General features: G+C 45.0%; 1 protein-coding gene across 2 annotated transcripts in view; it reads left to right on the top strand.

Moving 5' to 3' along the window:
* The window catches only part of STPG1 (sperm tail PG-rich repeat containing 1), a 34,085-nt gene extending 19,969 nt beyond the window's left edge, over positions 1–14,116 (top strand). For both annotated transcript variants that reach the window (XM_050932252.1, XM_050932250.1), the window contains exons 4-9: positions 1,671–1,772; positions 2,862–3,035; positions 6,682–6,793; positions 7,563–7,728; positions 9,521–9,711; positions 13,530–14,116. In XM_050932252.1, coding sequence (XP_050788209.1) covers positions 1,671–1,772; positions 2,862–3,035; positions 6,682–6,793; positions 7,563–7,728; positions 9,521–9,711; positions 13,530–13,606 — 822 coding nt within the window. In that variant the 3' untranslated portion in view covers positions 13,607–14,116. The remainder of the gene's footprint in view (positions 1–1,670; positions 1,773–2,861; positions 3,036–6,681; positions 6,794–7,562; positions 7,729–9,520; positions 9,712–13,529) is intronic.
* Positions 14,117–15,517: the final 1,401 nt, after the last annotated feature.

Raw genomic sequence — 15,517 nt, 5'->3', positions numbered from 1 at the left:
CTGGTTTTGGTTTATTTTGCTCTATAAATAGAATCCCGCCCAGTTCTCTTTCTGAAAAGCCCAGGAGGAGAGCTGAGTCACATGCTGAATTCAGTCAGTCAAGTCAGATGTACAAGTGAGATTTCAGACTTGAAGTTGTTTTAAACTCCCAGTCTGTATAAATTGCCTGTAGGAAACAATCTCCCATTTCATATTCATTTTTCTGTGCAATTTGAGACTCACATTAAAATAAGATTATTATTCTGACACAATGAAAACATCTGCTCATTGCACAACGACACTTACTACAAAACGTTCAGGTGTCTAAGGAATGGAATGGAAAATGATACTGAAAATATGAGAATGCCATTATTTATGTCCAGGGTACGCCTTCACCTGGAATGTTCTGTTCAGTTCTGGTTAGCCTATCTCAAAATAAAAGCTGCAGCACAAACAGAGGGGGCTCAGAAATAGCTGACAACATGATTAGTCCTGGAGAGAGACTGGGATTGTTTAGTTTTGAGAAGATAAAATTAAGATTTGATCTGATAGATGTGTGTAATAGAGGAGGTAAATTAGGAGCTCTCTCATCAGGTGAAGACAAGGGCCAGTCAGTGAAACTGAAAGCTGATAAAAGGAAATAATTGTCTACACAATGAACATTCTGTGCTTGTATAGCACTTGGCACGATGGCGTCCTGGTGCGTATTTGGAGCGCCTATGCACTATGGTAATAATAAATAATACCGATAACCTGTGGAACTCACTGCCACCAGATATAATCAAGGCCAAGTGTTAGTAGGATTTTAAAATGTTTAGATCCTTTCACTGATAACGAGAATATCAATAGTTACATTATGGAAGACACAATATTTTTAAGGCGTGGTTCACTGTGTAAGACTCAGGCCTTGGCTACACTGGCGGTTTACAGTGCTGCAACTGTCTCGCTCAGGGGTGTGAAAAAAACATCCCCCTGAGCGCTGCAAGATACAGCGCTGTAAAGCATCAGTGTAAACAGCGCTGCAAGCTAAACCCCACGGGGAGCTGGAGTACGTGCAGCGCTGGGAGAACTCTCTCCCAGCACTGGCGCTGCGACCACACTCGCACTTCAAAGCGCTGCCACGGGAGTGCTTTGAAGTTCCGAGTGTAGCCAAGCCCTCAGTGACATTAATGCTGGTGGCATCCACCTCCTCTCCAGCATCTAGTGCCATTGTTTGCCAAGGATGATCTTCCAGCTTGAGGGCATGGCAACCTGGTTTACATTTGGAGTTCCATCTCCTAGGCTGGCAGCCTACCAAGGCTGAAGAACCCTCACTCGCCTTTCACACCCCCACTTTTCACAGAAACAGCTCTGCCACATGAATGCAAGTGACGGGGTGTCTGGCTGTCAGAGGTGATCGATTTCACTCACCATTTAGGGCACTTCCTAGGAGCTGTGAGCTCATCCCCAGCCCAGCAATATCAGCCCTTTTTGGCTATTCCATAACTGTCCATTAAGGCATTCTTGCACCTCCTCTGGATGCATCTGGTACTGGCCACTGAGAGAGAGGATAGTGGACAAGTTAGATCTCTGGTCCGATCCAGCCTGACAATTCCTATGTTCTGCCGTCACAGCTCTGAAACTTCCTAAATAACGTTTTGAATGTGTTCAGAAGGATGATTGTTGCTAAACGTGTTATGTTTCCTTCTTAGAATGAAATTCCAGGCCCAGGATTCTATAATGTCGTTCACCAGTCTGCAGAGATTAACAGCACCTCACTGTCGAAGAAAGGAACGGGCTACTTTCCTTCCATGGTAACGGAAAGAGGTTGTATATTTTAGAGCCTGATCCACAGCCCATTAAAGTCAATTAGGCCTAGATCCTCAAAGGTATTTAAGTGCTGAACTCCCACTGAAATTAATGGGAGTCAATTTAATTTAATTTCCCGTTAATTTCAATGGGAGTTCGGCACTTAAATACCTTTGAGGATCTGGACCTAAGGGATTTTCTATTGACTTCTGTTGCATCAGGCCTTCAATGATCACATCTTATTTTTCATCTCTTGCTGCCTAAATTTAGGGCACCTCAAGTCAGAGTCTTCAATTGGGGTTAGGTATCTAAATGCCCTGAAGGATCTGGGCCTGAGATACAATAGGGGTAGGGCACCTTACACCTATACCAGTCACTGGAAGACATTGCTATAATTAAAGCTGAATTCCATCCTCCATTCTAACCTTCTTTTGCAGTTGCTCATATAACATTTAAAACAAATTCCTCTGCGGCTAAAGTTTTCTAAGCTTGATCTCAATCCAAAGGTGATTTTTTTTTTCCTTCGGAGTAGAAAATTGGAGCAAAATTGGCTGAGCAGTGTTTGAGTTATGCAAGTGTGAAGAAAAAACCCCACATTTCCCCTGAACGTGGTCTCACTGGAAATGTTGCGCTCACCCCTAGCTTGAAAATGGCTAAAGCTAGTGACAACCAAGTCAGTTCTTTAAATCTCAGTGAGTTACAAATCATAAGCCGAGTTAGAAGAAAATCTGCTCAGTCCTTTTAATGATCTAATTTTGCACAGGATTTTAAACCCATTTTCAAACCATCACAATGGAGGATAATCTAATGCACTAACAAAGTGTTCTGCTGAGCATCTTCTCCTAGTGAAGCCAATGGGAATTAATGGTGCTCAGCACCTCACTGGCAGGATCAGACCCCTTGCAATGGGACTCCCAGCCATTCATGCAATTTAGTGGTGTTCTGCTGTATGTAAAATACAGAGGATATCCCCTACCCAGTTATAACAATATGTAAAAGACCAGAGGTCGAAGATTGGATCCAAGCTGTTCACCAGTCTCCCTCCAGCACTGCTGCTCAGCTGCTATTGATTTCTTTGATTTGTCTCTTTCTAGGATGCTCGTCTCCCACACAACAGAAAACCCAGCTACCCTGCCGCAAATGCCTACAACCTCTCATTGGCATTTCAATCCAAGCAAGATTTCAGCACTGGAAACTCCAGCATGTTTCAGCAACCAATCGCTAAGAGGAGAGAGCAAACCTCCACCCCAGCGCCCAACCAATACAACGTAAGGGGCAAAACTCAGAAGGTTAAAGCCAATGTAAAACTAACTTTAAGGGATATATGGGGAATTATATGGAAATCATTGTACTGTGTTTAATCCTGTATGGACTAGAGCATGGCTGGCCCAGCAAGGGTGTGCAAGGAGAAGAAAGGGCATTTCTCCTTGGGCACCTGTGGCTTCCTCCTGCTCCACTGAAGTCAATGAAAGTTGTGCCATTTTTCTTCACTGAAAGCAGATAAGACCCCTGTGCAGGGAGCTGTCTCAGTCACCGTGAATCTGGAGCACATGGGTCACTGAGACAGCCAGTAGGTATCCAGGATCTGCCACTGCAGCAACCCTCTGTCTTCCCACTACAATATAACCTGAGGTGTCGAAAGACCCCACAGAATCCCTTGGGTAAAATCCCGACTTCACTGCATTCATCAGGAGTGTTGCGGCTGCCTTCAATGCAGCCAGGATTTCACAATTTATGTTTTATTTCTAATAGATGTGTGGTCTGATGAAACACAGGGCTGGAAATCAGAGGCCAGATCCTCCACGGATGTAAATCAGCATAGCTCCACTGACTTGCATGGTGCTCTGCCAGTTTACACCAGCTGAGGATCTGGCCTTGAGGTTCTGTTCCTGATTCTGCCAGTGACGACTCACTGTGTGATCTTGAGTAAGGCACTAACCTTTCTGTGCCTCCTCCTCCTCCTCCTCCTCCCATCTGTCACCTGGTGACAATAATACATGCTTCACTGGGGTGTTGTAAGTCTTACTCCATGAATGTTTGCAAATTCTTGAAAGGAAGTTATTAAAGAAATGTGAAGCATTATGAATAGCTGCCTATCAAAATATTATATCTATTGGTCATGGATTTCACTGTTCCCTCTGTGCTTTGCCAGTGCTGATTTATTTGTCAGCTGTCAGATCATTGTTACTTTAACTCTTTCTCTCTGCAATTTTTTCTGCAAACCATGTCTGCTTAGTTCCCTGAGCGTCTGTCACTTAGCAAAAGAATCTCTTATATTGACACAATGCTCTTTTCACCAGGGTCTTTTCACACTATATACTCACTTCAAGTGTGATAAACATCCAGTGGGATGCTGGGGTGGAATGTGTCTGGTCTCAAAGCTCACAGTAACACCGTGCAACAGTTTAGGCCAGTTTAAGCATTTCCTCCATTTTCCTTGGTTGTCTCCCACGCAGGTACGAACCACGCTCAATTCTCCTCAATGCTTTAGACGTGACTAACTCCCCACTTAAGGTGGCATGGCTGTAGGTTCGAAATGAGTTTCCACTGATGTGATACATTTATAGGCTCGGTCAGAATCAATGATCATGTCTCTTCATTGTTTATAAATGGATCAGATCCTCAGCTGGTGTAAACCAACACAGCTCCACTGACTTAACGGGATTTTGGTGATTCTGTGCACTGCCCCCCTTTCCCCTGAGTGAATTCTGAACCAATGCACCAGTATAGGGACTGTGCTGTTGCGGAAAGGCCGACTTTCCCGAAGACGGCCTCTGGTTAAGACACTGGACTTTGTTACAATGCCTTCCAGCTACAAGGATCTGCTTCTACAAGTTTTCTGTTGTTTAAGCTAGTTTGCAGGTCATATTTATTTGACATATCCTAGTATAATGGGTTCATAGCATGTTATTTCTAACATTGTAAGAATTTGCTTCTGGGATTAACCTTCCTGGATACATTACTGTCTTGTGATTTACTGTAAGGGATTGTGTCTAACCTTCGAGAAGCACAACAGGAAACAATCCATTTAAAAGATGGCAGCGCGTGATAATTTATGACCATAGGCAAAGAGACGGTCTGGGAAGCAGCAGAGGGCCCAATCCGTTGCACAGGCAAAACTCCCACTAAAGGCAAGAGGAGTTTTTCCTTAAGACTGCAAATCAGGCCTTAGGTGTAATCTCAGCTGAAATTAATAAGTGTTGATAAAACCTAGGCTTGCAACAGAAAATAAAGCTGAAGCAGTGTCCGAAACTGTATGCAATAATGTTTTCAGTGTATGGGCCAAATTCAGCCTGTCACAACATGTAGTGTACACCATCCAGTGCATTAAACGCCCCAAAAACAACTATGTGGACGAACCCAGACAATGACCGTACTCCTGAATGAACTCACAGGGGGAAAATGATAAAAGACAAAACGCCACATCGCCTGTGGGCAAACACTTTTCACACAGTGCTCGCTCTACTTCTGACCTCTCAGCACTCACCCACAAAGGAAATCTGCAACCCCCTTCAAAAGACGAGCCGTGGAGCTTAAATTCATAACTTTGCTAGACACTAAAAATCATGGACTGAAGAGAGATGCTGGATTTATGGCTTATTAAAACAATCTATAACCCACTAAAAACCCCTGCCCCAGCTGCCTTCCCTCCCCCGACTTCTTTTCCCCCCTATGACTGGAGGGGTGTTATGTGGCCACTTCATTGTGAATAGTCCCTTGAAATGTGTGTTAACTACTCATGCTTAACAATCTGTTCACCTTGAGTTTAGTTGTGACACTCTGAGGTGCTTGTCTTCAGGAACAGGGGCCCAGCTGTAGCGCTTTAGTGAAGACACAACCACACCAACAGGAGAGCTTCTCCCCAGCGTAGTTAACCCACTTCCCCAAGAGGCAGTAGCTCTGTTGACAGTAGAAGCTCTCCTGTTAACATAGTGCTGTCTACACAGGGTGGGGGTTAGGTCAGTATGAATGTGGATTTTTCACACCCCCAAGTGACATAGTTGTCCCAATCTAGGTCTGTAGTGTAGACCTGGCCTGAGTACATTTCCCAGTCCTGAGGTAGAGCTTCCCAGTCAGCTCAAAAACTCGTCTCTCTCACCAACCGAAGTTGGTCCAGTAAAAGATATTCCCTCCCCCACCTTGTCTCTCTAATATCCTGGCAGCAACACAGCTGCACGACCACTGCATAAAACAATTTATTTTTTTTCAGACTGTTGAATTTCAATTGATCTCAGTTTTGCAGAACTGTGTAGGCAGCAGGGCTAAACCAATGCCCATTGAAATCAGTCGGATTCCACGGGATGGAGCAGGCCTGGTAAAGTTAGCCTGATCCAATTGAAGTTGATGGGAATTTTGCCATTGGCTTTGAGGCATGCAAGATTAACCCCTAAATGATAGACTTGATCTCTTTGAAGAGTGATTTGGGGCTGGGTAGAAAACTAGAGGCTACATTTTTGTCATTCTAGCCGACCCTTAAGGGCAAAGTTGCAACTGTTTGTTTATGCTCTTACAGGTGCTATCATGCAGATTACCCTTTGGGTGTACTGGGACCACTACTCCAAATGCCATGCTTGATTCGGTTATGTGAATGAGGCCAGGTACTTTACAATCAAGCTGGTGCAGCAAAGACTGGCTGCAGCCACCAAACAAATGCAACCAAATTTTCAGTGGGAACTGCTGGTCGGCAGAACCTCTGATAATTAGCCCTCACAAGTTGAGCAATCAGAAACTGAGACACAGAAAACCAGTGCACTCTCCTGAACATTTGGCCCTAATAATGCGTACATTTGTATCATTAGAGCAGTTCTGATTCACCATGGAGACTGGATCTAAAAAACCAGTTTTTGTTACATTAGTAAATACCCAGGAGGAAAGTCAATTCAAAGGAATTCATGGAGACTTCATTTTGTACAGGCCTGTCTAGATTTCTGCAAGCAAAGGAACAACCTATGTGCCCGGGCGGTGTTTTTGTCCAAAACGGCAAGAGGATTAAGCACTGATAAAACAGAAAAATGGCCTTCTCCATGTAAGTGAGCTGTTGAGATGGGAGGAAAGGCATCACCTGTGAGTCTGAGTCAGATCTTATCAGATGCTCACCACCGTCACTGACATCCATGGCTACCCAGGCACCCAGTATATCACAGGGGATGTGCAGCACCTTGCTGGTTTCAACCCAGTATGACATTTTGCATATTAGTAAGTGACACTTCTAAGTTCTACAGGATGGGCCCCTGAGAATTATTACTAAAGCACCATCCAGATATAGTCACACCCCTGGTAGATTTATGGAACTTATGGGAATTGCCAGAACATACTCGGGCTCCCTCCAGGGTGCCAGGTGCTCAGGGAGTGGTGTGACGTAGCAACCATCATACACCTAAATCTGTCGTGCTACCATAGAAAGAAACTTCTTCCTGGCCTCAGGAAGTTTACACCCTGAAGCATGAGGATGGTTGGCTCTAGTCATTTTTACATTTGGTGGCGTCACTGCAAATGATGTTCACAGTCAACATCTCATCTGGTTTTTTAATTGCTAATTTTCCTACCTGTATGTCCACCCTGGATGCTCCCATGTTCAGGATTAAGTTGCTAGAGTAGTCACTCATCTTCTGTGCCCCAGGGATAAGTTGCTCCAGGAAGCAGTTTTTATCATCTCAAGAAATGCTTTCCCCTCCAAACACCCTGTTGTGCTGTTTCCTTTCACTTTCATTGACTCATGTCCCTTTATGCCTACCCCAGTGCAATAGCTGAGACATGGTTTGGTTTTTACATCCCTTTTCTTGTCATGTTATCAGGCCATTACAGAATCAATGACTCCCTCGTCAAGAAGTCCCCCAGGATTCTAGTGTCTTGCTTCAGATCAAATACTCATCGTGAAACAAAGGTGAACACAATAAGCCCAGGGCCTGCAGCGTATCAGCTCAGCAACCCCCCTAAAGCAGCAAAGAAGACCCCTTCCATGTGAGTCCTAACCTGTATGCTTTTCACTGCCAGGCATTGCTTGTGAACACATCAGATTGCAGGAGGGTCTAGCAGCTGCAGCAGAAGAGCTCACACTTGGCTCTCTGCAAAGTTCTTCCACCATAGCACAGTCAAGCCCATACTCGGTTGCCTCTGTTGCCATTGGTTTACAGCTGGGGTAAAAGATGGCTCCCTTGGGAAGTGAAAGATCAGGCTGCTTTGCCTGAAAGGGGAGGTGGGCTGATAACACTGAAAAGCAAAATACACAAACTGTTATCAATACCGCACAACCACTGGGCAGTAGGTATGATATATGATCCCCATTTGACAGATGGGAAAACTGAGGAAAACATGATCCAGTGGCAGAACAGGAAATAGACCCCACATCTCTGTTTGAATAAAGCTTAGATGCTTGTCTGAACTTCATTGAGTCTGCAAAACTGAGGTGGACAACAGGCCTTCTTCCTGCAAGGTTTCAAGCACTTGCTCCTTCAGTTCAGGCCAAAACAGAATAAAGGAAGAAAAGGAAAAGCCCCTTTCTTTCCCCTTTGGCATCATTCTGGAAAGGCAGATAAATCCACCTATCAGCAGGTTATTCAAGTAGATTTATTATGACCAGCCAGTGACAGTGACATTGGTTTGCCTGAGATAAGATTAAGATCAACAGTAAATTCTTGACCAGGGAAAGGTATGAGGAGTATATGGGCAAGTCTGCTGCTCTCTGCACACAGGCAGGTGTATCTTACCACAGAGGTTTTGTGAAAAGAGTGGAAAGCTGTAGGGAGGGAGAATTAATGCCAGACGGCGTGTGCTAAACACAGAGGGCTAAATTAACCCTCAAGTGAGAGGATCATTGATCTACATCATCAGCAACCATCAGAATGATCCATGTCCAGATGCCCAAGTTAGGTTGTGGCCACACTACATTGTCAGGTACTGTAGCTACATGCTCCAGTGAAAAGCCCATTACAGTCTGTAGCTTCACGTGTTAGTGAAAGGGGCTGGCGGGGAAGAGACAGTGGTGAAAGGCTCCAGCAGCAGGGAGCTAGAGGAGCTTTTCCCTGTGGCCTCCCCCTTGCCAGAGCCTTTCCTCACTGCCAGGGTCTTTTCCTGTGCTGGGGAAAGGCTCCACCAGTTGGAAGGCAGCAGGACACTACAGTGCTAAACACAGCAGTGTAAACGGGGAGGGATGGTGTGGGTGAACAGAGAGCCAGGGAGGGTATGTATGTGAGTACATAGCCACGCCCTTCAGGTGTGTCTTAACTCACCGAAGCTGTGGCTCATGGTCTCTGCTATTTCTGCCTGTGCTAAGGGCTACTCATGTATGTACCGTGTAGGTGCACCCTAGTTCCCATTTAAAGCACTGATTTACGCATATGAGGCCACATGCTCAGCTGGAAAAAACTGGCACAGCTCCATTGACTTCAGGGGAACTCCCCTGATTTACACCAGCTGAGCATATGGCCCTTGCTCTCAATGGCAGCAGGATCAGGCCCATCATCGAGTCAATCTATTTTGCAATAAAGTTAAGAGACTTGATACATAGCTTTGTACATGTACCCAGATTTGCAAGGCGTGTGATCCAAGAGGCTCCGGATAGTTCTTTTCTAGGTCATTCTTTAAAGCTTTTAGCTGTGATTTTTCAAAGGATCCTATGTGATTAGAGCACTTACCACCTCTTGAATTTAATTGAAACATCAGCACCTAACACCATTAGACATCACAGCTTTTATGCTCAAACTTCAAACCCCATCAACTTACAATGTATCTCAATTCTCTTTTCTTCTGATAGGCGAAAGCAAAACTTGAATTTCTCTGCCCCTGCCATACCACCAGCTAAAAATCCACCTTTGCCTGGGCCAGGGCAATATGAAGTAGTGGACTACGAAGGCCCACCAAAGCATTACATCTCTAGTGCTGTATTTGTCTCAAACACGGGGCGGTGGAGAGGGGACACAGCTCAGCAAGGGATACCTGGGCCAGGTAAAAATAAATATCTAGACAAATACTTTGTATTTACATAGTGCTCAAAGCACTTTCCATAACTGATTAAGCAGTATTATTCACCTTTTTACAGATAGGGAAACTGAGGCATGGAAAGGCTAAGGGTCAGATGTACAACAGTATCTAGGCACCTAAAGATGCAGCCAGGTGCCTTAGTGGGATTTACCAAAATGCCTAAGTGATTTGGGCACCTAGCCTGCTTAGGAGCTGTTATAAATCCCAGTAGGGCATCTAACTGCATCTTTAGGCACCTAACTTCTGTTGTAAACATGGAACTAAGTGACTTGTCCAAGGTTACATGGAGATTCAGTGTCAGAACTGGAACTAGAACCGAAATCTCCTGACTCCCAGCCCTGCGGTCGGATCACTAGACCGTTTGTTTAAAATATTTTGAGAAAAGCATAGATGTTTGCACTGCAATTGCCATTCAGGTATCGCCAACTGTCAGCATGTTTGACAAACAGCTTATGGGAGCTATGTTGTATCTGAAAAACTACCATTCAACTCTTGTTATTACAACCAAAGTTTTACCTGTGCTGCCTTAAAGCCCTGTGTGGGCGGGGTGGGTGGGGGGGAGGAAGCAGTTAGAGGAGAAGGAAGAAAGCTGACTCATGAAACTGCAAAGCGTTTGCATAGCCCAAGCGGAAAGCAACATTACAGGGCATCATAGCCCTGAATCTCCTCTGGTCTAACTCTGACACTGGTGTAACTCCGCTGAGTCCAGAGCAGTTGTTCCTGATTGACATCAGCACATGTGGGAGATGAAGCGGGTCCCATAATTGTATCCAGAAAATGCTTGGAGAAGGTAGAAGGAGGGACCTACTCACAGAGACGCATGGGTTAAATGTACTAACATTCCCATGAGTATGATGCACTTTGCTCTAATTACCTACCCGTATATCCAGTGTGCATGTAGAGGAATAGATTGTGCAGTCCTTACTCACACACGCAGTCCCAAAGGGCCCGCTCATCTCCCCGTGTGCTCAGCAACGCTGGGGATCCAGAGCTGCCCCTTTTGGCATTAAGATTGCTAACATGCAGGGGACAAACAAAGGGCCAGATTCTGCCACCACTTCCGGACATTCTCCTCACTCTGCAGGTGCGTGTGGAGTAGGGAACTGCTGAGGGTGAGCAAGGCTGGTGGAATCTGGTCCTGAGTGCCCTGTGTGCAATTAATAATAATTGCCATGAGTAACACTATTTTCATATAGTGAGTAAGTTAGGTGTATTCGAGGAAGTAAACAATACAAGAAACATGACCCTAAGTCCCTCTGACAGATGAATCCCTGGTTTGGAAAGCAGACAATAGCAATTTTGCTATTATTTACAGTACAGTATATGATTTTATTCATCTGTAGAATTTGTACATCCACAGACTAATGGGGAATGTCATACTAGGCTAAAATGGTGCCATCATTTTCCGCAGGGGTCTTGTAGCAGCAGAAACAGAGGGACCGATTCTCTTAAAGGATTGCATGATAACCATTGTCCATATTACATCTCAAACGCTGAGCATGCCAAGTGCTTGGGCATAAATGCTGATGTCCCTAAATACTGGTCTACTTCTTAGATGTTGGGCCAGATCTTCAGCTGGTGTAAACTGATGCACCTTAATTGAAGCAAATGAAGCTGTGCTAATTTACACCAGCTGAGGATCTGGCCCAGAATCTCCTAGGATGATTAAAAATGAATTAAAGATGAAGTGAGCGGGGCTAGAAATACTTTCAACAGAAGGTAGTAAAAGAGTCTAAAAGTTTTTCCTTCCCATTGTATTAAACTGAAAACCGTGCACGTGCATTGTTAACTTGTGAAAAGTCAGGACACCTCCCATAATCACAAATCCACTCAACCCTGCCACAACCCTGTTAGAAAAGATCAGATCCCATTCTTTCTAACCTTTTACCGCTAGCTCTGAAGTCACAAAAAAAACTTCATTGGGGCAACGCTCCCTGCAATGAAATCTAAAGTAGCGTTAGCCCATGTGCACTATTAATATGTAATGCAAAATGGCTCAGTACTGTACGACTTGCATGTAATACAGATTTGCGGTGCTGTGCATGTACCTTATAAGAACAATGACATCAGGAAAAGAACAATCTAAACACCGCACAGTTAAATTCGTAGGGCTATATTATTGCAGTAGCCATATTAAAGGATGGTTGGATACAAAGTACTTGTCTGGATTTTAGGACGCCAGATATTTAATAATATTTCCAGGGTTTCTGGTTTACCATTTAACCTAAAAGCCACCAATAAAGATACAATCAGTCAATACAAAAAACAATCACGGTGAACTTTGGATCGTGTTAAATAGTAAAGAAAGGTCCAAACACAGGATCTGAGGCAAACTTTGGAACTAGATCCCAGTGTCATAACCCAGTCTCATCTCTAATTGCAATGCACGTTAATAAGGATGTTAATGAAAGCATGGCTTGCCCATACCTCTGTCATGTAATAGCAGATACATGCATATTAGCGAAAGCCCAGGAGGCCAAGGCGGCTCGCTTTTATCTCACTGAATTGACATGTCATACAAATTTGAGGCGATACTCAAGCAGGAAAAAAACATCTTGCTGTCTTCACTAAATCTTTCAACACTGTGGGCCACCTTGGGCTGGCTTCACTATCTATCTAAGGTGCTTATATGGCCCCATTACCATAGTATCTGAGCTCCCCACAAGTTATGTATTTATGCTCACAGCACCCCTGTGGGGTAAGGAAATGCTGTTCTTCCCATTGTACTGATGGGAAACGAAGGCAGAGAGAGACTGAGGCCCACATCCTTAAAGGTTGATTGTTCAGTGGGTGTTAGGCACCTAAATGCTAATCTGGGCGTAAGTGACTTGGACAAGGTCATACAAGAAGTCTGTGGCAGAGCAGGGAGACTAGCATTCTCTCCTCTCATCTCCTTTACTCATGCTGAATATGTCCTTACTCCTCATGCAGTACCATTGACTTCAGTGGCAGAGCTTGGTATGAATAAAAGTATAGGAATCTGGCCATTATTTATTAACGATCAGGGGTGAAAGTAACTTAAAGAACTTAACTTAAACTGAGCAGGGACGGGGCTTCAACCGGAAGAGGCAGGGCCTTTCCAGATTTAAAGGCCCTGAGGCTCCAGCTGTGGCTGGGAGCCCCAGGGCCTTTAAATCACCCTGGAGCAACCAGCAGCAGAGGCAGCTGGGAGCCCCAGGGCTCAGGGGTGAATTAAAGGGCCTGGGGCTCTGGCCGCTGTGGAGCTTCGGGCCCTTTAAATCCCCACCCAAGCCCGGCTGCCCTAGCTCTGGTGGCACTTTAAAGGGCCTGGGACTCCCCACAGCGGCTGGAGCCCCGAGCCCTTTAAATCACCACCGCGGAAGCTGGTCTGGTCTGGCACGGAGTCCTGGCTCTTGCCGCTATACCGGACCGGCTTACTTTCACCTCTGTTAAAGATGCTCTATGCAGCCAATGAAAAATACAATCAAGAGTTTATCGCCCTCTCTCTTATCCCCCCGCCTCCAGCAAACAAGACACCATAGTTCCTACATTAGTCAATAATCTGAAATGTGCATTTAGCTCATTTATGTACCTTTCTCGTTATAGCAGCAAAGAATCCTGTGGCACCTTGTAGCCTAACAGACGTATTGGAGCATGAGCTTTCATGGGTGAATACATACATGCATCCAACGAAGTGGGTATTCATCCACGAAAGCTCATGCTCCAATACGTCTGTTAGTCTATAAGGTGCCACAGGACTCTTTGCGGCTTTTACAGATCCAGACTAACATGGCTCCCCCTCGGATACTTTCTCGTTATAGGTACTTATCTGCCAGAAGTACCAGGGAAACAGTCCTTTATCTACAATGTTGATAACAAGTGGATTCCAGTACTGTAGGCATCAGAGCCCCCATATTTTGGAGAAATTCTGCAAAGACTGAACCTCATTCAAAACCAGCCGTGCAGTCGCTAACGCATGGGCAAGCTATGGTGTCCCCAGCCCTCGTGCTTTAACTGTCCTTATAGTCTGGCATCTGCGACTGGTATTGTGCACATATTGCAAACTGAAAGGTGATCATTAGGCTGAAATTGACCTAAGATCTTCCAATTAAGTTGAACAATTCATGCAAATATTGTTTGATTCTTTTTTACCCTATGTAATTAGTGGTCATGTATCTTTGGCACTGATAAATTCTGGTCATATATTGGCCAGTCACATGAAACACAGTATACTGGCAGTAATCTATATCTTGCTTTTTATCCCCAGTTGTCTTGGTTGGAACTGCGGTTCCCCTTATCCTCCATTTCGACCTCTGGCTTTTAGAATGCATGTGTGCTGCTGGATTAGGTGCACTCTCTCCCTGTAAACACGAAATAAATCTAGCTGTGTCCTAGGCCTGACAATAATACAAATAATAAATAATAGCAGCATGTGTGGAGCAGTCTCAGCTAATCAACACCACCACAAGGAGGTGGGAGTAGGAGCAGCTGTCCAGTACTGAGCATTCGATCAGAGGTTTGGAAATGCACCTGTCTATCTTCACCTGTTTCTCCTCTTACTCGCACAGTCATAAATCAGGAAAAAACTCCACTGAAGTCAATGAAAATATGCAGATTTACTCCAGCTCAGAGACTGGCCCCAAAAGGGCCCCGTTTGGTACCCACTTTGCACTGATGTAAATGACAGCATACGCGGGCATAATGGCCAGGCTGCCCCAGAGAGTATGCTACCCTGGCCCAGTGTCGTGTAAATTTCATCTCTCCGGCAAAGCCCTGGGCGGTCTGGGATTTTAGGAGATCACATTTCCCATAGCAAGAGACAAATTACATGTAAATAAACCTACAGTGACATGAAATTAGGGTGAGGAGGGTAGATGAAAGATACATGGAATTGAAAGATACAAGGGAAAGCAATGAAAGTGACAACATTCTTATCGGCACTCTGCAAAGAAACCATGGAGTGGGAGACTGACCTTATTCCTAGCAGTTGGTACAAATAGCTAGGGTGACCAATTGTCATGATTTTATAGGGACAGTCCCGATATTTGGGGCTTTTTCTTATATAGGCTCCTATTACCCCTCATTCCCTGTCCTGATTTTTCACACTTGCTGTCTGGTCAGCCTACAGATAGCTAGCTCAGTGGCGTTCAGGATTGGGGCACATTGGGAGGGCAATGTGGGGAAGAGTTTGCATTTCTGTGATGTTCCTTCTCTGAGGATAGAGCACTTCAATTTGTCATGCAGTCAGGTCTTGGCATGTGTCAGTGTGATGCACTTGCAGAATTTGTGCAATGTAAGCAGCAAGCTTTCAAAATGAACAGACAGCTGTGGGTGCATTTTTCTGATCTGGAAGTGAGGATAAGTCAAAAACGTTTGAATTAATTGGTTTGGTTTTTGTTTAAGTCAGTACAAACCAGCCATCGACTAGACCTAGCAGAATATTGCTTCAGTGGAAGCTTCTCTCATTCATCATCATGAACTCCAGGCAAACACAAGTGGATTCATACTTTCACATGACCTTTATCCACCCTCAGGACTTGCTGCCCCGGAGCCTTTTCGGTTGCACTTTAATCATCTCAAGGTGCTGGTGGGCTCTGGGTGACGAGTCAAGAATGCTCTTACAGGCTTCTGAGCTGTGCTTTGCACAAGCTGTATGGCAACTCGCCTTTGCTGGAAGGGATGAACCGATACTGAGCACGCCAGCAACGTCAGCGAAACACCCACCCTGGGCAGGACGGTGGAGGAGGGGGGACTGGGCTTGCTCTCACGCTGCTGTGAATCAGCTGACATTTGCTGAAATCAGTGGCGT

This window comes from Gopherus flavomarginatus, chromosome 22 (assembly GCF_025201925.1).
Source record: "Gopherus flavomarginatus isolate rGopFla2 chromosome 22, rGopFla2.mat.asm, whole genome shotgun sequence".
Classification (NCBI taxonomy): Eukaryota; Metazoa; Chordata; order Testudines; family Testudinidae; genus Gopherus; species Gopherus flavomarginatus.
Note: the sequence above shows the minus strand (reverse complement) of the source record. Positions and strands in the feature narration are given on the sequence as shown.